Source organism: Papio anubis, chromosome 2, assembly GCF_008728515.1.
Source record: "Papio anubis isolate 15944 chromosome 2, Panubis1.0, whole genome shotgun sequence".
Classification (NCBI taxonomy): domain Eukaryota; kingdom Metazoa; phylum Chordata; class Mammalia; order Primates; family Cercopithecidae; genus Papio; species Papio anubis.
In genome coordinates this window covers 92,662,323-92,686,517 of record NC_044977.1, presented here as the reverse complement: position 1 = coordinate 92,686,517, position 24,195 = coordinate 92,662,323, and the positions used below count along the sequence as shown (strand labels likewise).

Genomic DNA, 24,195 nt, shown 5'->3' with positions numbered 1-24,195 from the left:
AAAGAGGATATATATATTTGGCAGAGTTAGGTAAGAAATACTGATAATGTATATATAAAGGCTCTAGCACTGTGCCTGGCACAAAACAGCACTGGTTTAACATTACCATAATAATTGCTTCTGGAAGAATTAAGGTTCTAAGGTACTATGGATCCTCTAATCTTCCATGTACATGAATTTCAGATAATGTATTTAAAATAGGTTTTGAAGAGCAGGGAACTAGAGGGCATTAAGTGTCTCAAAGGAAAGGATAAATGAAGACGAGAAAGGGACAAATCAATGCTCAGGTTGCACTTTGTGAGCTATATTTAAGCTAAAATATTTTCAGTTGAATGGTGGTTGTAGCTTTTTCACATTTATGTCATAGCACACATTTAGTAGTTATGAGCAAGCCAGCACTTACCAGTCTGGATAGGATTGACCACTTGCTCAGGTTGGAAGCAAAAGTTGGTATCTTCTGGCCAGTTCTGGCTATTTGGGTATTCCTGGTAGGCCATTTTCTCTTCAAGGAATTCAGTTGGAGACCCTTAAAATAGAGACAGAAAACAAAAGTTACAAGGTATTACAGTTTTCTCCTCTACTACAATGGAATCTCTACAAAGTATTACAGCTAGTACAATATAAAAATTTCTATGTAGTTAGTGTCTTACAAGAAAGCTTTTTTCTTCTAATTGAAAGATAAAAGGAGCTGGGTGCAATGGTGCGTCTGTAGCCCCATTTACTTGGGAGACTGAGACAGGATTGCCTGAATCCGGGAGTTTGAGGCTGTAGTGCACTATGATTGCACCTGTGAATAGCTATTGCATTCCACCCTGGGCAACACAGCAAGACTCTGTCACTAAAAAAACCTTTAAGATAGAAGGAAATAAAGTAGGTCATTAAAGTTAAAAAAGCACTACAGTGTGACTTCTAGGTTATGCAGGCATGAAGAGGGTAGCGATTTCTCCACATGAAAGAACAAGGATAAAACTGTCAAAAGCAACCATTTCAGGGCACTGGAATTACAAAAATAAAAATAAAAAATAAAAGTCAGCCTAAATAAGTGGAAAGATATAACATGTTCAGGAATGAAAGATTCAATACTGTTAAGATGGTAATCCTGAAAATGACCAATATATTGAGGAAATTACAAAATAAGCTCATTCCATAATTTATGTCAAAATGCAAAAAACCTAGAAAAGCCAAAACAATTTTGAAGAAAAACAGTTGAAGGGCTTACATAACCTGATTTCAAAAGTTATTATAAATGTACGAACTCAGGCCGGGAGAAGTGGCTCACCTCCTGTAATCCCAACACTTTGGGAGGCTGAGGCAGGCAGATCACTTTGAGGTCAGGAGTTCGAGACCAGCCTGACCAACATGGTGAAACCATGTCTCTAGCAAAAATACAAAAATTAGCTGGGCATGGTGGTGCATGCCTGTAATTCCGGCTACTCCAGAGGCTGAGGCATGAGAATCACTTAAACCTGGGAGTGGGAAGGCTGCAGTGAGCGAAGATTGCACCACTGCACTGCAGCCTGGGTGACAGAGCAAGACTGTACCAACTCAGTGTGGTAATGACAACACACTTAGATAAATGGAACAGAACAGGTTCAGAGAGAAACATACAAAGTTAGGGTCAACTGGCTATCTACAAACATAATATAATTCAACATAATTATATTAAACCCAGAAACAAATTTTTTTTTTCAACAAATGATACAGAAACAATTAGACACTTACCACATACCATATGCAAAAGTTAACTCCAAACAGATCAGAGACCTAACGTAGTTCACTTGCTAATTTATTATGGAAAAAAAAAAAAAAAAAAAAAGACAAGACAAAGACCTAATACAAGAGTTAAGGCCAGGCGCAGTGGCTCACGCCTGTAATCCCAGCACTTTGGGAGGCCGAGGCGGGTGGATCACGAAGTCAGGAGATCGAGGCCATCCTGGCTAACACAGTGAAACCCTGTCTCTACTAAAAATACAAAAAATTAGCCAGGCGTGCCAGTGGGCGCCTGTAGTTCCAGCTACTCGGGAGGCTGAGGCAGGAGAAGAAGGGTGTGAACCCGGGAGGCGGAGCTTGCAGTGAGCCGAGATCGCGCCACTGCACTCCAGCCTGGTAGACAGAGAGACTCTGTCTCAAAAAAAAAAAAAGAGTTAAAAAGAAAATCTTTGTGACTTTGGATTAGGCAAAGATTTTAGACATGTCACCAAAAGCACTATCTGTAAGAGACAAAATACATAAATTGAACATCATGAACATTTTAAAATTTTGCTTTTCAAAGATACTATTAAACAGCCAGGCATGGTGGCTCACGCCTGTAATCCCAGCACTTTGGGAGGCTGAGTTGGGCGGATCACCTGAAGTCAGGAATTCGAGATCAGACTGGCCAACATGGCGAGACTCCGTCTCTACTAAAAATTACAAAAATTAGCTGGGCCTGGTGGCTCACGCCTGCATTCCCAGCTACTCGGGAGGCTGAGGCAGGAGAATCGCCTGAGCCTGGGAGGCGAAGGTTGCAGTGAGCTGACATTGCGCCACTGTACTGCAGCCTGGGGCAACAGAGTGAGACTCAAAAAACAAAACCAAACAAACAAACAAACAAAAACAAACAAAAGACAACAACAAAGATACTATTACAGAAAATGAAAAGAGAAGTCATAGACTTTGAGAAATATTTGCAAATCATAAATCTGATAAAAGATTTGTATGTAGAAGAGATTATAATCTCTTACAATACAATTATAAGATAAACAACTCAATTTAAAACTTGGCGGCCGGGTGTAGTGGCTCATGCCTGTAATCCCAGCACTTTGGGAGGCCGAGGCAGGTGGATCACGAGGTCAGGAAATCGAGACCATCCTGGCTAACACAGTGAAATCCTGTCTCTACTAAAAATACAAGAAAAAATTAGCCGGGCGTGGTAGAGGATGCCTGTAGTCCCAGCTACTCAGGAGGCTGAGGCAGGAGAAAGGTGTGAATCTCGTAGGCGGAATGCAGTGAGTGGAGATCACACCACTGCACTCCAGCTTGGGCGACAGAGCAAGACTCTGTCTCAAAAAAAAAAAAAAAAAGGCTGAAATATTCAGTAGACATTTTACCAAAGAAAATATATAATGCTTAATATGCACATGAATGAAGCCCATCAGTGCTTAGGGAAATGCAAATTAAAACTACAATGAGATCCGACTACACAACCACTAAAATGGCTGTTATCAGGCCAGGCACAATGGTTTATGCCTGTAATCCCAGTACTTCGGGAGGCTGAGGCAGAAGGATCACCTGAGCCCAGAAGTTTGAGACCAGTCTGGGTAACATAGTGAGACCCTGTCTCTACAAAAACATACAAAAAAAAATTAGCCAAGCATGGTGACGAGTGTCTGTAGTTTCAGCTACTGAGGATGCTAAAGTGGGAAGATTGCTTGAGCCTGGGAAGTAGAGGCTGCAGTCACCTGTGATCACACTACTGCCTTGGTGACAGAAAAAGACTCTATTTTTTAAAAAAGGCTGTACAAAAAGACTGACAGGAGCAATTTTGAGAATGTGTAAAATGGTAGTTTGGTGGTTTCCTTTTATTTATTTTTGTATTTCTTAAAGGTGCTCTTTTTTTGTTGTTGAGACAGGGTCTTGCTCTGTCATCCAGGCTGGAATGAAGTGGTGTGGATCATGGCTGACTGCAGCCTTAACTTCCCAGGCTCAAGCAATCCTCTCACCTCAGCCTCCCACGTAGCTACAAATATAGGCACTTGCCACCACACCTGCCTAATTTAAACACATTTTTTCTTTTTCTTTTGGTAGAGACAGGGTCTCATTATGTTGCCCAGGCTGGTCTCCAACTTCTGGGCTCAAGCAGTTCTCTGATCTCAACCTCCCCAAGCCACTGTGCCTGGCTCTACCTATATTTTTAAAGACTAGTCAAGTACAACAGTGAGAAGCAGGGAAAGAGTGGAATGTGGAGTTCAATCTGTAACTAACTGTGAACAATTGAGATAACTCACTACCTTTGGACCAGCCTCTTTATTTTTTTAAATAACAGCTTTATTGGATATAATTCACAAAATTCACCCTTTTAAAGTAGAGTTCAAAGGTTTTTTTTAGCAGATTCACAGTTAACTTCAGAATATTTTCTTCACTCCAAAAAAGAAATCCCATATCTTTTCTCCTTTCCCACTTTCCCCTACCCCTTGGTAACCACTCGTCTACTTTTTGTTCCTACAGATTTGCCTAATCTAGATATTTCATATAAATGAAGTCACGCAATGTGTCATCTTTTGTGACTGACCTCTTTCATTTAGCACAATGTTTTCAAGGTTCATCCATGTTGTAGTATGGTATCTGAACTTTATTCCTTTTTATAGCCAAATAACATTCCACTGGGTAGATCCACCACATTTTGTTTATCATCAGTTGACATTTGGTTGTTTCTACTTTTTGGATATTGTGAATAATGCTGCTATGAACATTCATGTACAGGTTTCTGTGGGAGCATGTTTCAATTCTCTTGGGTATATACCTAGGAGTACAACTGCTGGGTCATAAAGCAACTTTATGTTTAATATATTGAGACACTGCCAAACTGTTTTCCAAAACGGCTGCATCATTTTACAATCCCAACAACAATACATGAGGACTCCAGTTTCTTCACAGCTTCACCAACACGTTATCTTTTTCTTATCGTAGTCACCCTAGATGTGGTAAGAAGTGGCATCTTACCATGGTTTTGATTTGGACTGCTCTAATGACTAATGATGTTGAACATCTTTTCATGTATTTATCTGGCATTTGTATGTTTTCTTTGGAGATGTGTCTGCCTAAGCCCTGTATCCATTTTTAACTGCTACTTTATTTTTAGAGGTGGGGTCTCACTACATTGCCCAGACTATTAGAGTGCAGCGGCTATTCACAGGTGCAATCATACTCCTTTGCAGCCTCAAACTCCTGGGCTCAAGTAATATTCTTGCCTCTGCAAGAGACACCTATAGCTGAGACCACAGGTGTACACCACCATGCTTGGCTATCTTTTCTTGTTTTTATTTTTGAGACAGTCCTGCTCTGTTGCTCAGGCTGGAGTGCAGTGGCAGGATCACAGCTCACTATAACCTTAAACTCCTGGGCTCAGGAGATCTTCCTGTCTCAGCCTCAAGAATAGCTGGGACTACAGGTGCACACCACCACATCTGGCTATTTTTTTAAATTTTCGTACAGAAGAATCTCAAAAGCATTTTACTAAGTGAGGAAAGCAAGACACCAAAGAATATATATTGCATGATTCCATTTATACGAAACTTCTAGAACATACAGAACGATAACAGGAAGCAGATCAGTGGTCACCTGAAACTGTAGGTCAGAATAGGGACTGGCTTTGTAAATGGGCTCAAGGGAACTTTCAGGGTAATAAAAAAATGTTCTAAAGATGGATTACAGTTACGGTTGCACAATTCCATAATTTTACTAAGAATCATTTTGACTTCGTAATTTTACTAAGAATCATTTACTTCCACACTTACAATAGGTAAATTTTTGGGTATGTAAATTACACCTCAATAAAGTTTTTTCTTTCTTTTTTTCTTTTTCTTTTTTTTTTTTTTTGGAGACAGGGTGTCACTCTGTCACCCAAGCTGGAGTGCAGTAGTGTGATCATAGCTCACTGCAGCCTCGACCTCCCTGGCTCAAGCGATCCTCTCACCTCAGCCTGCCAAGTAGCTGGGACTACTAGCATATGCCACGCTGCCCGGCTAATTTTTCTTTTTTGAGACGGAATCTCGCTCTGTCGCCCAGGCTGGAGTGCAGTGGCACGATCTCAGCTCACTGCAAGCTACGCCTCCTGGGTTCATGCCATTCTCCTGCCTCAGTCTCCCAAGTAGCTGGGACTACAGGCGCCTGCCACCACGCCCGGCTAATTTTTTGTATTTTTAGTAGAGACAGGGTTTCACTGTGTTAGCCAGGACGGTCTCAATCTCCTAATCTTGTGATCCGCCCACCTCGGCCTCCCAAAGTGCTGGGATTACAGGTGTGAGCCACTGCGCCCGGCCCTGCCCGGCTAATTTTTAATTTTTTTGTAGAGGAGGGGGTCTCACTATCTTGCACAGGCTGGTCTCCAACTCTTGGCTTCCCGTCTTGGCCTCCCAAAGTGCTGGGATTACAAACATGAGCCACCACACCTGGCCCAATAAAAGCTGTTTTTACTACACACTTCCTTGTTAGGGGATATGAACTTTTGTGGAGAAGGGAGGACAAGGGTATGAAAGTGAGATGAGTAAAGAATTCTGAAGGAAGTTTTGAGAGGCTGAATAGCCCCAGTACTACAGTTTAAAATTTCCCTACTACCTTGTGCTGGAAAAACAGACCAGGACTTACAGAAGGTATCCCTGGGAAAGGAGAAGGCTCAGCCACAGAGTACCTATAAAAGGACCCATGGCTAATGCACCTACCTCAAGGCAAACTGCAAAGTAGGTGGCAAGACTATCCCTTGTTTGTTACTAGCCAAGTCATCAGGCCTCCTCTAAGTGCAAGCTTTCCACTTGAAGGTTGCCCTTTATTTTTGTGTTTCAAAGAATCAATTAAATCTGATTTCATTTACATGAAGTGTCTTGGGGAAAGATGTAAAAAGAGGAATGAAACAAGATAATTATTTCTAGATTTTGCATAATCTGGAATGTCTTTAGGAACATCTCCCTAGAGGATCTCAGAAATTTTGAGTTATTTTTAATGTCTGCAAGAATACAAGGGAGATAATAGACTATACTTTTTGTTTTGTTTTGTTTTTTGAGACGGAGTCTCGCTCTGTCGCCCAGGCTGGAGTGCAGTGGCCGGATCTCAGCTCACTGCAAGCTCCGACTCCCGGGTTCACGCCATTCTCCTGCCTCAGCCTCCCAAGTAGCTGGGACTACAGGCGCCCACCACCTCGCCCGGCTAGTTTTTTGTATTTTTTTTAAGTAGAGACGGGGTTTCACTGTGTTAGCCAGGATGATCTCGATCTCCTGACCTCGTGATCCGCCCGTCTTGGCCTCCTAAAGTGCTGGGATTACAGGCTTGAGCCACCGCGCCCGGCCTTTTTTTTTTTTTTTTGGAGATGGATTCTCGCTCTCTCGCCAGGCTGGACTGCAATGGTGTCATCTCGGCTCACTGCAACCTCTGCCTCCCAGGCTCAAGCGAGTCTCCTGCCTCAGCCTCCTGAGTAGCTGGGATTACAGGTGCACACTACCACATCTGGCTAATTTTTGTATTTTTGGTAGAGACAGAGTTTCACCATGTTGGTCAGGCTGGTCTCAAACTCCGGACCTCATGATCTGCCCACCTCAGCCTCCCAAAGTGCTGGGATTACAGGCGTGTGCCACTGTGTCCAGCCCTGAACTAGACTTTCAACTAAGAGATCTGAATTATTGTTTTGTAACTAAAACTCTTTTTTTTTTTTTGAGATAGAGTCTTGCTCTGTCACCCAGGCTGAAGTGCAGTGGTGCGATCTCAGCTCACTGCAAGCTCCGACTCCCGGGTTCACGCCATTCTCCTGCCTCAGCCTCCCAAGTAGCTGGGACTACAGGTGCCCGCCACCAAGCCCGGCTAATTTTTTGTATTTTTAGTAGAGACGGGGTTTCACTGTGTTAGCCAGGATGGTCTTGATCTCCTGACCTCGTGATCCACCCGCCTTGGCCTCCCAAAGTGCTGCGATTACAGGCATGAGCCACCGCACCTGGCCTAAAACTCTTCTTATATAAGCAAAACACTTGATCCCTAAGAAAGTTATCTGTTGAAGGGAGAGTGAACACTGTAAATGACAAAGTCTCTTGAGTCTTATGTCAATCTGAGCCTCTAATAGGAGCTGTTTCTCTCTGGGGGTCATGGGTGCTGTCCTGCACATAACTGAGAGGCTTCTTCTGCTCTAAGTTAGGAGAAAGGGAAGTACATCAATTCATCAGAAGAGAGACTTTTTCTAATTTTATGCACTCCTGCCTCAGCCTCCCGAGTAGCTGGGACGACAGGTGCCTGCCACCATGCCCGGCTAATTTCTTGTATTTTAGTAGAAGCAGGGTTTCACCGTGTTAGCCAGGATGGTCTCAATCTCCTGACCTTGTGATCAGCCTGCCTCGGCCTCCCCAAGTGCTGGAATTACAGGCGTGAGCCACTGCGCCCGGCCCACAAGTGTTTTTTTAAAGATGAAAACTGATCATCATAATCGTCTTCCATCAATAACAGCTTACAATGGACTAGACATGCTCTGTACACGGTTATTCCCTATGTCAACTTCTAATGAAATGTGGCCCTGTAAATTTATGTCTAAGCACCTCTGGAGGTTTAAATGTATCATCTCTAACCCCTCGAAGTCCCCCCTCACCTCACTCCTTCTGGTCTCTCCCCAGTGTTCTTTTTCTTTTTTTTTTTTTTTTTTTTTTGAGACGGAGTCTCGCCCTGTTGCCCAGGCTGGAGTGCAGTGGCACGATGTCGGCTTACTGCAACCTCCGCCTCCCGGTTTCATGCCATTTTCCTGCCTCAGCCTCACGAGTAGCTGGGACGACAGGCGCCCACCACCACGCCTAGCTAATTTTTTGTATTTTTTAGTAGAGACGGGGTTTCACCGTGTTAGCCAGGATAGTCTCGATCTCCTGACCTCGTGATCCACCCACTTCGGCCTCCTAAAGTGCTGGGATTATACGTGTAAGCCAACGTGCCCAGCCTCCCCAGTGTACTTTCTCTGTTCTGTCCTCTCTTTTTCTTTAAGAGAGCCAACTTCATTTATTATTTTATTTTACTTTATTTTTTATTTTTTGAGACAGAGTCTCGCTCTGTCACCCATGCTGGAGTGTGGTGGTGTGATCTCGGTTCACTGCAACCTCTACCTCCTGGGTTCAAGCAATTCTCAAGCCTCAGTCTCCCGAGTAGCTGAGATTACTGGCGTGCACCACCATACCTGGCTAATTTTTGTATTTTAAGTAGAGACGGGGTTTTACCATGTTGGCCAGGCTGGTCTTGAACTCCTGAACCCAAGTGATCTGCCTGCCTCAGCCTCCCTAAGTGTTGGGATTACAGGCATGTGCCACTGCACCTGGCCCCAAAAGTCAATTTTAAATGGCATTTCAACACAAGTAGGTTCCCCAGAGCTGAATGTGGTGAAACTGGGTTAATTATGTCGTTTAATTTTCTGTACTTTATATATGTATTCATCATTATTTCAGCAGATATGTAAGGCCAGTTTTACATAGGTCACACATACTTGTTTTTAAACACTGCTGGAGAAGAAATCTCAGGGCTGACTGAAGCAACAGACTCAGGCACTGGGTAAAGAGAGGGACAGGACAGCAAGAGCTAATCTACTGGTGGTGACAGGCAGCACTGAATCAATAGCACCATAACATATGAAATAATTTTTTTAAAAAAGTGATTAGGGTTTTCCCCTACTTTGAACCTTACTTTTCCCCAGTCAAATTTCTACCCTTTCAATACCTTTTAGTATCTGCTGTATACTGATGGTGTACAGTTTTGAGACGGCGTCTCCCTTTGTCTCCCAGGCTGGAATCCAGTGGCTTGATCTCAGCTCACCCTAAAGTCCGTCTCCCAGGCTCAAATGATCCTCCCACCTCAGCTTCTTGAGTACTGGGACTACAAGCACGTGCCACCACGCTCGGCTAATTTTTGTATTTTTGGTAGAGACAGGATTTTGCCATGTTACTCAGGCTGGTCTTGAACTTCTGGGCTCAAGCAGTCCACCCACCTTGGCCTCCCAAAGTGCTGGGATTACAGGCCACCGTGCCTGGCCCAGTCTGCTTTCTTATAAACAATAATAGTGCTGCTCATAATTTACATATTACTAACAAATGAATCAGTGACTCCTTCTGTTTCACACACTCAGCTCTTTCTTTGTTTTTTTTGTTTTGTTTTGTTTTTCCCAGTGGTAACCTCAGAACTTTAAAGTGAAAGGAACCTAGAGGATCACCTAATCCAAACCTCTAAAGTTTAAACCATGCCACATTTGTCCAGATAATTCATTTACCAATTTAAGCACCTACTGTCAATCGCTACTCCAGGCATTAGTGATTCAGCAGTAAACCAAATGATGAAATGTCCTGCTGTCATGGAACTTAGATCACCACCATCACCACCATTACCCTATGCTTAGGCACTATGAAAACACAGAAGCAAGTATTAGTCTAGTTGAGAGTTTAAGACATGCCCAGTGATGCAAATCTCTGCGAGCTTTAGTTTTCATATCTAATGCCTACTTCATAAGGCTGAGAGAAGATATGTGAAAGTGCTTAGAAATTATGAGAAACATGCTAAATTATTGCTAATCCTACAATAACCATTATGGTTTATGTAGGATAAGTGTCTACAATGCAGTAAGTGCTACCATAGGAGTTTAAAGAACAGTCACATAATACAGTCGTGGGATGATCTAGGATCTTCCTGTAGGAGACTAGAACTTAACTGAATCTAGAAATATAGAAGGATGTAATTAAATGAAGCTGGGAAACAGAGAAAGAGACAAAGTGGGGAAGACACATAGCAAGCAAAATAGAAGTTAGGGCCATGGGCAGGCCCTAACTTCCCATTGGTTTTCCAATGGGAAAACCAGGAGCATATCACTTTGGATGAAATACGTTTATGGAGGACAGCAGTTCTTCATAAAGGGCAGCTAGAGCTTCAAAGGCCAGATAGAAACTTAAGATTTGTCTGCCTGAATGCCTTCTAAAGAGAAACTCACCCCTAGGAACCATCCCATTCCTCTATTTGTTCCTGGTGTTTTGCTTTCTCCACCAAACAAGTAGACTTATGATTCAAGCAGGCCCAAAGTCCTTTTGGAGAAACTTGATATACAGACATTTTAGATATTGAACCATAAGAATATAACTGAGCTGGCTGGGCATGGTGGCTCACGCCTGTAATCCCAGTACTTTGGGAAGTTGAGATGGGCGGATCACCTAAGGTCAGGAGTTCAAGACCAGCCTGACCAGTATCGTGAAACCCTGTCTCTACTGAAAATACAAAAATTAGCCAGGGTGTGGTGGCGTGCATCTGTAGTCCCAGCTACTCAGGAGGCTGAGACAGGAGAATTGCTTGAACCCAGGAGGCAGAGGATACAGTGAGCTGAGATCACACAACTGCACTCCAGCTGCAGTGACAAAGCGAGACTTACTCTCCAAAAAAAAAAAAAAAAACAACAACAACTAGGAATATACCTAAAAAAAAATTAAGAATTTTATATCAGAATATAAAATTAAGAATACAGCTGCCAGTGGCCATCTTTCTCAACCCTAAAAGACACTGCCTGAGAATGAAGCCAAAGAAGGTGTAGGGAGGAAAGAAGGGGATAAAGGAGGATGGGAGAGAGACAAAGAAGGAGAAGAAGGACAGAAAGAGGCCAGGCATGGTGGCTCACATCTGTAATCCTAGCACTTTGGGAGGCCGATGTGGTGGATCACTTGAGGCCAGAAGTTTGGCACCAGCCTGACCAATGTGGTGAAACCCCATCTCTACTAAAAATACAAAATTAGCCAGGCATGGTGGCGGGCTCCTATAAGCCCCGCTATTCGGGAGGCTGAGGAAAGAGAATCGCTTGAATCTGGGAGGTGGAGGTTGCAGTGAGCCAAGATCGCGCCATTGCACTCCAGCTTGGGTGACAAGAGCGAAACTCTATCTCAAAAAAAAAAAAAAAAAAAAAAAAAAAAGAAAACAGAATCAGGAGATCCAGGCTCTAATTTTGACTCTGCCACTTAACTTTGGGTGTGACCTTAAGACTGTTAGAGCTAGACTACTCATCCAGAATTTCAAAAAAAAAAAAAAAAAATTGTGCTACATAATTTCTAAAGCCCATTTTAATTTTAAAATTAATTCTGAGACTTCTGAGTTATCCATTCACCTTTATAATTCTCAAAAACGTGGTAAAACATAACTTACAAATAAGACTCAGCAGTTATTAGACAGATGAAATACTTGGTCATTTAAGCAGACGAAAGTACTTGTCACTTGTCTAAACCAGAAAAATGACAATGAATCAAAGAACAAACCACAGCATCTTCAGGAAGGTTCAAAAGCCACTGCACTCGGTCATTTTTCTTCTTTTATTATTAAATATTCTAAAAAATGGAAAGGAGGGAGAGAGTAGCTGGGCACCAGCAGACATATTTGAGTTCTTACTTTTAGTTTATTGAGACAAGATCTCTGTTGGGAGCAGTGGCTCATGCCTGTAATCCCAGCGCTTTGGGAAGGCAGAGGCGGGCAGATCACTTGAGGTCAGGAGTTAAGAGACCAGCCTGGCCAACATGGTAAAACCCTGTCTCTACTAAAAATACAAAAATTAGCCAGGCATGGTGGTGCACACCTGTAATCCTAGCTACTCGGGAGGCTGAGACAGGAGAATTGTTTGAACCTGGGAGGTGGAGGTTGCAGTGAGCCGAGACTGTGCCACTGCACTCCAGCCTGGGCGACAGAGCTAGACTCTGTCTCACAGAGAGAGAGAGAAAAAAAAGGGAATTGTTAATTGACACAAGGTCTGACTGTTTCCCAGGTATAGTGGCGTGATCACAGCTCACTGCAGCCTCAACTTCCTGGGCTCAAGCAATCCTCCCCTCTCAGCTTCCCCAGTAGCTAAGGACACAGATGTGTGCCACTATGCCCTTCTAATTTATTATTATTATTTTGGGGGTAGAGACGGGGTCTCCATATATTGCCCAGGCTGGTGTTGAACATCTGGGCTCAAGCATTCCTCCTGATTTGACCTCCCAAAGTGCTAGGATTACATGTATGAGCCACCGCACCAGGCCCATATTTGAGTTCTTAATCCTGGCTTTGCCACAGGCTGACCATGTAAATTTGGGACAGCCCTTTCATCTCTCTTGGTTACAGTAATGACCTCTAAAGATACTTGTTCAGTTCTAAGATTATGGTAACTAAAGAACATTCCACCTATCTTCAAGTCATATCCTGTTTAGAGAAGGTGCACCTACCCATCTATTTCAAAGCTAATAAAGACAATGTGTTTAGGGCTTCAACAACACAAAACATTATTACGGCAAATGTTAGATGCTAATCTAATAGCCTTCCTCACCCATCAAATGAACCCATGCCAGGCTTGTTCCCTACTACTCCAACAGGAAAGCCATGTAGTAAGTAGGCCGTCCCCTCATGGCTCCTGCTAGAGCCTGTGCCCTACTCTGTCCTGTGCCTTTGCTCATGAGATCACTGATCCCCTGCTTGAAATGTCTCCTCCCTGATCCAATTCCAAAGCCACGACTTGGGCCTCATAGCTTCCACAGAACCTCTCTGATGACTTTAATGCTTACTTTCCACTACTTAGCTCTTTTACCAATCACTGTTACTAGGAAAGAATTTATAGTCCTTAAGCATATGTTTTCCTGTTAGTCTTTTTGTAAAAAATTAAAAAGTTTTTTTTTTTTTTTTTTTTTTTGACGGAGTCTCGCTCTGTCGCCCAGGCTGGAGTGCAGTGGCCAGATCTCAGCTCACTGCAAGCTCCGCCTCCCGGGTTCACGCCATTCTCCTGCCTCAGCCCCCCGGGCGGCGGGGACTACAGGTGCCCGCCACCTCGCCCGGCTAGTTTTTTTTTTTTTTTTTGTATTTTTTAGTAGAGACGGGGTTTCATCGTGTTAGCCAGGATGGTCTCGATCTCCTGACCTCGTGATCCACCCATCTCGGCCTCCCAAAGTGCTGGGATTACAGGCTTGAGCCACCGCGCCCGGCCTAAAAAGTCTTTAAGTATTCTATTTATCATTAAAATGTTCATTGTTTCACATGTTAGTAGGTGAATTCATTAATGTTTAAAAAGAAAATATTGTGCTTTTACTACTTTTATTTCCTCACAATGCCTAGCTCACTGCATGGGACAGAATAGTATTCAATAAATAAGTGGCTATCAAATTATCACAAGATTGTTATTTGGACTGAATGATGTAAGTTAAATTCACACTATACAACACACTTCTTGGAAAGTGATTTGCATTTAGTATAAAGAGCATAAGGTTGGTGACATAATACTTTTTTTTTTTTCAAAGCATAAGGAATTCCAAAATAATTTAAACAACAGCCTATCATTTCTAGGATAAACATTAAAAACTCTGTGATTCTGCTTATATTTCTTACTCTTGGTAAGAAACTGTAAAGAAATAGTTTGTTTTTTCTTAAACAATCACTTCTTTATCAAAAAATAGTTTTTAATCAGAGAAGTGGGTACGTTTTCCTCACCCCTCCTGGAGAAGGAGCATGAAAGTCTGTTTTTTGTTTGTTTTTTCTTCTTTTTTTTGAGGCAGAGTCTCACTCTGTCGCCTAAGATGGAGTGCAGTGGCACGATCTCCACTCACTGCAACCTCCCAGGTTCAGGCGTTTCTCCTGCCTCAGCCTCTCGAGTAGCTGGGATTACAGATGTGCGCCACCGTGCCTGGCTAATTTTTGCATTTTTAGTAGAGACACGGTTTCACCATGTTGGTCAGGCTGGTCTCAAACTCCTGACCTCAGATGATCCGCCCGCCTTGGCCTCCCAAAGTGCTGCAATTATAGCTGTGAGCCACCATGCCTGGCCCAAGTCTGGTTTTAAGATGCAGAATTTTGCTGGTTATTCCCTTCCACAGGGTGCAGCACAGCCTGGAGCAGCTATCTCAACAGCAAAGTTCAGAATCACCACTCCCCCGCCATCAGTATTATTAAGGAGCATGTTTGACCAGAGGTTCACTCCCACATTTTTATTCAATACTGCTGACCTAGATTTTGTTCTAAAAACCACACAGCAGAAGCAGGCAAACTCCCCTGTAGAAACAACAGCCTTCAGAATAAATTTTTTAGCATAATTGCAATCTACTCAGAGAGTCTATTTCAGTAAAACTATGGAAAATGAAATTCCAAACAAGAAGCAATTTACATATTGCAGTAGAAACAATCCTTACCCCTACCACTGACCATCCCTAGAGACTTTGGTTCTCCTATAAAAGTAGAATGGGGAAGGGACAGGGCTCAGTTTTCTATCTCTGAAATTGAAGGCATTTACAGAAAAGGCATATGGCTAAACATTTAAAGAACTAATTAATCAAGTAGATACCTACATATCAAAACTAGACTGATTCTGTCACATATGATCCATTCCAAGTGCAAGACAGACTGATGGATTTTAAATAACAGTACAAAAAGTTCATTGATATGGTTTCAAATTCCCCATTGCAAATAACCTTTAAGAAACTACCACTTGGCTGAGTGCAGTAGTTCACCCCTATAAACCATAGCACTTTGGGAGGCTGAGGTGGGAGAACTGCTTGAGCCCAGGAATTGTTTTTCCTTTTTTTGAGACAGAGTTTTGCTCTTGTTGCCCAGGCTGGAGTGCAACGGCACAATCTCAGCTCACTGTAAACTCCACTTCCCGGGTTCAAGCAACTCTCCTGCCTCAGCCTCCCAAGTAGCTGAGATTACAGGCAGCTACCACCACATCTGGCTAATTTTTTGTATTTTTAGTAGAGTTTTTCCATGCTGGCCAAGCTGGTCTCAAACTCCTGACCTCAGGTGATCCACCCGCCTCGGCCTCCCAAAGTCCTGGGATTACAGCGCCTGGCCAGAGCCCAGAAATTAATTTGAGATCAGCCTGGGCAACATAATGAGACCCTATCTCTTAAAAAAAAAAAAAAAAAAGGAAGAAGAAGAAAAAAAGAGACTACATTTGTGAAGTTTTGATGTCAAATCAAACAACCAGAAGGTTGTTCCAAAACCACCCTCCCAACCATGCCACTCCCATACACTGCAACCCAAACAACATATTGTGACAGACTGAATGCAGAGGCAGATATAAAAATACAGCTGTGTTCTATTAAGACAGACATTAAAAAGATTTTTAAAAGCAAAACCACGGCCGGGAGCGGGCTCACGCCTGTAATCCCAGCACTTTGGGAGGTAGAGGCAGGCGGATCAAGAGGTCAGGAGTTCGAGACCTGCCTGGCCAACGTGGTAAAACATTGTCTCTACTAAAAATAAAAATAAAAAAAACTGGGCATAGGTGGTGTGTGCCTATAGTCCCAGCTACTCAGAAGGCTTGAGAATTGTTTGAACCCGTGAGGCCGCATGAGCTGAGATTGGCGCCACTGCACTCCAGCCTGGCCACCGCAAGACTTCGCTCCAAAAAAAAAAAAAAGGCAAAAACACTACCACTCTTCTTACTAACCTCTTTCATTTTTGAAACTATACTTCTCATTAAAAATAGTTTATATTACTTTTTTTAATGAGATAATAAGTATTTTTAAGGTTTCTCTAGTTTTAATTTGATAAATAGATATAACCCTCATAAACAAAAGCTCTTTGGGGGTCTTTACTAAGGGCTGTGCTAGTATTTGGTCTCTAAACTCCTCTTCAGTTTCAAAAGTCTGTTAGTCCAAATCCCTATATACTCCAGTGCAGGCTCACTCTTCCAGCCTCCTCCAGCCCCATTCTTCCCTCTCCCCATTCCCTGAAGAAAGTCAAGAAATTCAAGACAAAGTTCAGGCTTCATTATGCTTTTGGGATAGAAGCTTAGCTGTGTGAAAAATGAAAAAATACACAATATAGTATCTCATTAAGAGGTAAACTTAATCATAAAGATGTTAAAATGGTATCACAATAAAAATTAAGAAAAATTAATGCTGGCAAAGGTGCTTCACAGAAAAGAAAGGGGAAAATGTCTGAATGTGATATTTTCATTTACTATTGACAGGTTTTTTTTTTTTAATTAAAAACTTTTTTTTTCTATTTATTTTTAGAGATGGGGGTCTCACTTTGTTGCCTAGGCTGGAGTGCAGTAGCTATTCACAGGCATAATCATAGCTCACTGCAGACTTGACTGAGCTCCTGGCCTGAAGTGATCCTCCCACATCAGCCTCCCACGTAGCAGGGATTATAGGTACATGCCACTGTGCCCTGCCAATTACCACTGTTTTGTTTTTGTCATTTTTTTTTTTTTTTTATGCTCACAGGGATACCAATTACTACTGACACTATAAGTAACGCATGTGGGAACATCTTAGATTAATAGATAAAACAAAGGTGACAAGGAAAATATGTGTATATTCATATATATACGTACCTTACAGAATGCTAAAATAGTTGTGGTAAAATCGTATTGATTGCTGAATCTGGAAAAATGTATAAAGTTCTTTCAACTTTTCTATAAATTTGAAATTATTTCAAAATAAGCTGGGCATGGCGGCTCACACCTGTAATCATCGCACTTTGTGAGGTGGAGGCAGGAGGATCGCCTGAGCCCAAGCACTAGAGACCAGCCTGGGCAACATGGCAAGACCCCAACCTCTACAAAAAAATTTTTAAAAATTAGCCAGGCATGATAGTGCACACCTGTCATCCCAGTTACTTTGGAGGCTGAGGTGGGAGGATTGCTTGAGCCAGGATTTCAAGATTGCAGTGAGCTATGTTAGAACCACTGCACTCCAGCCTGGGCAACAGAACAAGACCCTGTCTCCAAAAACAAAGAAGAAAAAAAAATCTTTCAAAATAAAAATACAAGTATTTCAATAAAAAAAAGTGACAGGGGAAAGCCTACTCCTTTCTCAGATTTTCAGCCAACTCCATTTTTTATAATTAAACAGATCCAAATGTTCATATCCAACCATATTAGCGTCTTTCTCCACTGTATTAAACTAGCAAAAAGCCCACTAACCTTTCCTGATTTAAAATAATATTTTAGGCTGGGTGCGGTTGCTCACGCCTATAATCCCAGCACTTTGGGAAGCTGAGGCCCATGGATGACATGAGGCCAAGAGTTCAAGACCAGCCTGACCAACATGGTGAAACCCCATCACTACTAAAAACACAAAAATTAGCCAGGTGTGATGGTGCATGTCTGTAATCACAGCCACTGAGGAGACTGAGGCAGGAGAATTGCTTGAACTCGGGAGGCAGAGGGTGCAGTGAGCCCAGATCGTGTCACTGCATTCCAGCCTAGGTGACAAAACAGGACTCGGTCACCAAAAAAAAAAAAAAAAGGCTTTAGACACATCTCAATTAAAAAAACAAAAATAATTATATTTGATATCCCTACAATGTTTGGAAGACTTTGAGTTTAGCCCTCTAACAATATTTGAAAACACCAAGGCATTTGAAGGAATTCTCTAGCAGGAAGGAGATAACTTTAAGATCACATAGCACACTTGTTTTGCTTCAACCAGAAATTCTGCTGGATGTGTCTCAGAGTGGCCATAGGTGCAGGATACTACTCTGAGACCATAATACAGGCTAAGCTGGCAGTAGCTGAGCTGTAAACTCAGAATACTATAAATTCAGAATACTGAATATTTTCAGTATTCTACCTCCCACAACACTTGATTTATTATCATACTGAATGTACTTGTTCCTGTAAACACATCTCTCTACACCAACTTCCTATGAAAACATGTGTCCCTGGCAAGGCATGGTGGCTCATGCCTGTAATCTCAGCACTTTGGGAGGCTGAGGCGGGCGGATCACAAGGTCAGGAGTTCGAGAACAGCCTAACCAACAAAGTGAAACCCCGTCTCTACTAAAAATACAAAAATTGGCCAGGCATGGTGGCACATGCCTGTAGTTCCAGCTACTTGGGAGGCTGGGGCAGAAAAATCACTTGAACTTTGGAAGCAGAGGCTGCAGTGAGTCGACATCGCACCACTGCACTCTAGCCTGAGTGACAGAGCAAGACTCCATCTCATAAAATACAAAAAAAATTGGTTTGTGTATTTTATATGCTTACACATTTTCCCATGATACTGCAGGTCATTTTAGTGATTAAATTTGACACTTTTGACAGAAAAGCAGGTCAATTAGTTCCTTGGGATCAAAAAGGGGTTGATTACAAAGCGGCAAGAGAGAATTGTTAGAATGATTCTACAATGGTTCTGCATCTGGAGTATGGTATGACTATGCATTTGTCAAATCTTTGGGTGAATTTTACTGAATGTAAATTCATACTTCAATAAACAGGACTTTCAAAACTCACCAAAAAAACCCCCACAAAACAACAACAACAAAAGACCTCGGTGCAGTTCACACCTGTAATCTCAGCAGTAATCTGGGCCAAGGCAGGAGGCTTGAGCCCAGAAGTTTAAGACTAGAATGAGCAACATACAGAGACCCCATCTCTACAAAAAATAAAAAATTAGTCAGTCACTGTGGCACATGCCTGTAGCCTCAGCTACTCAGGAGGCTGAGGTAGGAGGACTACTTGAGCCTAGAAGTTTGAGGTTACAGTGAGCTATGATCACGCCACTGCACTCCAGCCTGAGTGACCGAGTGAGACCCTGTCTCTAAATAAACAAATAAAACTTTTTTTTAAAAAAAGAGTCCACTATGTTTAATGAGGTAGAGATGCCAAAGCTTCCCTAGCAAGATGTAGAAGAGGCAATTCAAAAGCTTAGGGAGATAGAAATGTTGAAATGGATTTTTCATGTGTAACCTACGTTGCACAAAAAAGCCCAGAAAATAATCCTTTCACTCAGGCATTAAGAAATCCATTAGTGAAGTTGAGCATGATGGCTCACACCTGTAATCCCAGCACTTTGGGAGGCTGAGCCAGGTGGATCACTTGAGACCAGGAGTTCAAGACCAGCCTGGTCAACATGGTGAAACCCTGACTGTACTAAAAATACAAAAATTAGCCAGGTGTGGTGGTGCACAACCGTAATCCCAGCTACTTGGGAGGCTGAGGCATGAGAATTGCTTGAACCCAGGAGGCAGAGGTTGCAGTAAGCCAAGATCATGCCACTGTACTCCAGCCTGGGTGACAGAGTGAGACCGTGTCTCCAAAAAAAAAAAAAACAACAACAACAACAACAAAACAGAAATGCATTAGTGAGGGGATCACCTTCATCCTTGAAAAGCTCTGTGGTTGCTCCCCTTTGCAGTGTGTCCCTGTTCCTCTAGACATGGGTTGGCAAACTTTATTTATAAAGGGCCACAGATAAACATTTTAGGTTTTACAGTCCCTAAGGTCTCTGTCACAACCCCCAGGTTGGCCATGGGAAATGCCACCACTAAGTGGGTTCCCTGATTCAAAGGAGTAACAGGATCCTCTAATAACAGAGGCCAAGTAGCAGCATGTAATCACCAAAGACAAGGTGGGAACATCTACTATAAAGACAGTAGAGTTGTACTGGTAATCAGAACACCTTGGCCCACCAGGATCTTTGGCAGTAATTGATCACAGTATTCCACAAGCAGCCTACCAAAACAGATTCATCTGTACAACTGAAAAAAACTCCAGCTCTGGTAGTAAAAACCTGACTAGAAAAGTTTTGACCTCTCATCTAATTTCCAGACCCAAGTCAATCAACAAGCCCAGGTCCCCTGAGGAATAACCTGTAGCGTTACCACAAGTACAAGTACATACTGTAAATCCTCATCCAAGTTTCCCCAAAGGCCATTTACTAGAGTGACTATGGATTAGAGAAAAGGAAATACCCAGACCTTTCGGAGATTACTAATTCCTAGGGACCCAAAATGCTACTGTGGCCTATCAGTCAAAGTGAGTGCTGACAGTGGTTAGGTAATAGATGAAATGCTTAGCTCAAGTCCACCTCACAGGGGACCCCATAGTACAATGGACCTACTTTGTTGTTATCTCCTCAGTTCCTGAATAAATACTTGGAACAGACATACTTGGCTATTGGCAGAAGTCCCATATTGGCTTTCTGACCCAACTGATAAGAGTCATTTTATTTTATTTTATTTTATTTTATTTTTTTTTTTTGAGACGGAGTCTCGCTCTGCCGCCCAGGCTGGAGTGCAATGGCCGGATCTCAGCTCACTGCAAGCTCCGCCTCCCGGGTTCACGCCATTCTCCTGCCTCAGCCTCCCGAGTAGCTGGGACTACAGGCGCCCGCCACCGCGCCCGGCTAGTTTTTTGTATTTTTTTAGTAGAGACAGGGTTTCACCGTGTTAGCCAGGATGGTCTCGATCTCCTGACCTCGTGATCCGCCCGTCTCGGCCTCCCAAAGTGCTGGGATTACAGGCTTGAGCCACCGCGCCCGGCCAAGAGTCATTTTAATAGTAAGGGCTACGTGGACGCCCCCAGAACTTCCCCTCCCTACTAAGATATTAAGCCAGAAGCAATACCACATCTCAAGAATTAAAGAGCTTAAATTAATGCTACCATCAAAGACTTGAAAGAAACAGGGTAGTGATACCTATTATATCTTGATTTAACTTGCCAGTTTGTCCTGTGCAGAAGTCAGATGGATCTTAGTGACTATCATAAACTCATGGACTATCACAAACTTAATCTGGTGATGATTCCAATTGCAGCTGATGCCCCAGATACAGCATCTTTACTGGAGCAAATCAACATGGGTCACGGCACTTGGTAGACTGCTATTAACCTGAATAATGCCTTTTTCTTCATACGAATCTGCAAGAACCACCAGAAGCACATTACTTTTACCTGCCTTTTATGTGCCTATGAATCTAGCCTCAGGGCTACGCCATTCTCCTACCATAATGTAGCCCACAGAGATCTTGATATCGTGACATTCCAAAAAATAAATAAATAAGCACATACACACACACTAGTCAACTATACTGACATTATGCTAATTGGGTCTGATAAATAGCAAATAGCAAATACATTAGATGCTTTAGTAAGACATACACAAACTAGTTGATGCGAGATGAACCCCACAAAAATTCAGAGACCCACTGCAGCAATGAAATGTCAGGATTCAATTGTTCAAAACATGTCAAAACTTCCCTTCCAACGTGATTAAGTTGCTGTAATTAACATCACCAACAAAGAGAAAGAGGGTACAATGTTTGGTAGGCTTCAACCCAGCTACAAAGTTACCTACAAGGCTGACAGTTTAGAGTGGGTTTCAGAGCAAGAGAAGATTCAAGTTCAAGCTGTGGTTCAAGCAGGTTCAAGCTGTGGTTCAAGTTGCTCTGCTATTTGGGCCTTATGATCCAGCAGATCCAATGATACCTGAAGTGTCCATGGCAAATAGGGATGCTGAATGGAGCCTTTAGCAAGCAAGAATAAGAGAATCATAGCCCACACTTCTAGAATTTTGAGAAAATCTATGCCCTCTTTTGCAGAAAAGTATTTGCCTTTCAAAAAATAGTTTCAGGCTTGCTACTCGGTCTTGGCAGAGACCAAAAGCCTAACCATGGGACATAATGTGACCACGTGGCCTGAGCTTCTCATCATGAACTAGATGTTATCCAACCTATGTAGTCTAGCTTGGTATGTGCAGCACGATCTATCATCAAGTGAAAAATATGTTTAAAAAAAAAAATTTCAAGCAGGTCCAAAAATATGAGTAAGTTACATAGCAGGTAGCTCAGACTTCAGCATTGACTCCTGTTGCATTGCTTCCTCTCCCTCAATCCAAGTCAATGGCTTTCTGAGAGCTCCACATGACCAGCTGACTAGGGAAAGAAAAAACTCAAGTCTGGTTTACACATAGCTCTGCACAACATGCCAGTATCGTCCAAAAGTAGACAGCTGCAGCACCACAGCCCCATTTAAAGAGGTAGTGATGAAAAGCGGTGATGAAGAAAAATCTTCCCTTCAGAGGGCAGAACTTTGAGGGGTACATTTGGTTTTCCCTTTTGTCTGAGGTAAGACATGGCCAGAAGCAGAGATTTACACAGATTTATGAACAATTATTAAGGATTTTGTTGGCTAATTAGGAACTTGGAAGGAAATGGTGACAAGGAAATCTGGGGGAAAGATATGCAGATGAAACTCTCAGAACAGGCACAGACTGTGAAGATATTTGTGTACCATGTGAATAATCATTTGCATTCACTGTAGAGGAGGCTCTTAATAAGCAAGCTGAAAAAATGATGTACTTCATGAATATCAATGTTAGACACTTTCCACAGCTACCAGAGTGCTTGCTCAATAAACCCAAAGAAAAAATGATCATGAATGCTGTGCATGGGCTCAACAACATGGTCTTCCCCTAAATAGGGCTGACCCGACTAAAGCTACTGCTAAATGTCTAATCTGTTAATGGCACAGACTAGCTCTGAGCCCTGAATATGCACCATTTCCCAGAGGCTAGCTAACCACCTGGTGGCAAGCTGATTACGCTGGACTTCTATTATGGGGAATGAGGGCAGGGGTGAGGGAAGAGATTTGTCCTCACTAGAATAGACATGTATTCGGGACACAGATTTGCCTTCTCTGCCTATAATGTTTTTGTCAGTTCCACCACCCATGAACTTATATAGAAGTGCCCAATCTACCACCATGACATTCCACACAGCATTGCGGCTGTTTCTTAAAAAAAAAAAAAAAAAAAAAAAATTTTTCTTTTTTTTGAGACGAGGTCTCCTTCTGTCGCCCCGTCTGGAGTGCAGTGGCACGATCTTGGCTCACTGCAACCTCTGCCTCCTGGGTTCAAGCAATTCTCCTGCCTCAGCCTCCCAAGTAGCTGGGACTACAGGCATGCACCACCACGTCCAGCTAATTTTTTTTTAAATTTTTAGTAGAGATGGGGTTTCACCATGTTAGCAAGGCTGGTATCTAACTCTTAACCTCAGGCAATCTGCCCACCTTGGCCTCCCAAAGTGCTGGGATTACAGGTGTGAGCCACCATGCCTGGCCAAAAAAAAATATTTTTAAAAAATAGAGACGAGGTCTTACTATGTTACCCAGGCTGCTCTCAAACTCCTCGACTTAAGTGATCCTCCTGCCTTGGCCTCCCAAAGTGCTGGGGTTACAGGCATATGCCACCATGCCAAGCCCACACAGCATTGCTCCTGACCAAGAAAGTCATTGCATAGTAAAGAAATGCAGAAATGGGCTCATGTCTATGGACCTAACTGGTATTGTCACACCCAAACACACAGAATGGTTGGCCTAATTAAAATAGGGAATTGATTACTGAAGACTAAGTTACAGTTTCAGGGAGACAGCGCCCTGAAAGGATGGGGTAATGATTTCAATCAGAGACCCCTTACATGGTGCTGTTTCCTCCCACAGTCAGAATATGCAGGTCTGGGAATCAAAGGGTAGAAATGTGTGTGGCTCCACTCACTATTATATCTAGCAATCTACTCACTGAATTTTTGCTTTCACTCCTAACAACTGAGTTCTGCTGGCTTGGAAGTGTTAGTCCCTAAGCAGGAAATATATCTACTAGCATACACAACAATGGTTTAATTGCATTAGAAGATGAGACTGCCACTTGGCTATTTGAGACTCCTTACACCACTGAACCAACAGGCTGAACCTACTGGTTGGGAAAGATTGAGCCCAATTGTCAA

General features: G+C 42.6%; 1 protein-coding gene across 27 annotated transcripts in view; it reads right to left on the bottom strand.

The window, feature by feature from the left end:
• The window catches only part of MAP4 (microtubule associated protein 4), a 231,005-nt gene that overhangs the window by 76,702 nt on the left and 130,108 nt on the right, over nucleotides 1-24,195 (bottom strand). For all 27 annotated transcript variants that reach the window (XM_009200880.4, XM_017955469.3, XM_017955470.3 and 24 more), the window contains one exon: nucleotides 404-526. In XM_009200880.4, coding sequence (XP_009199144.4) covers nucleotides 404-526 — 123 coding nt within the window. The remainder of the gene's footprint in view (nucleotides 1-403; nucleotides 527-24,195) is intronic.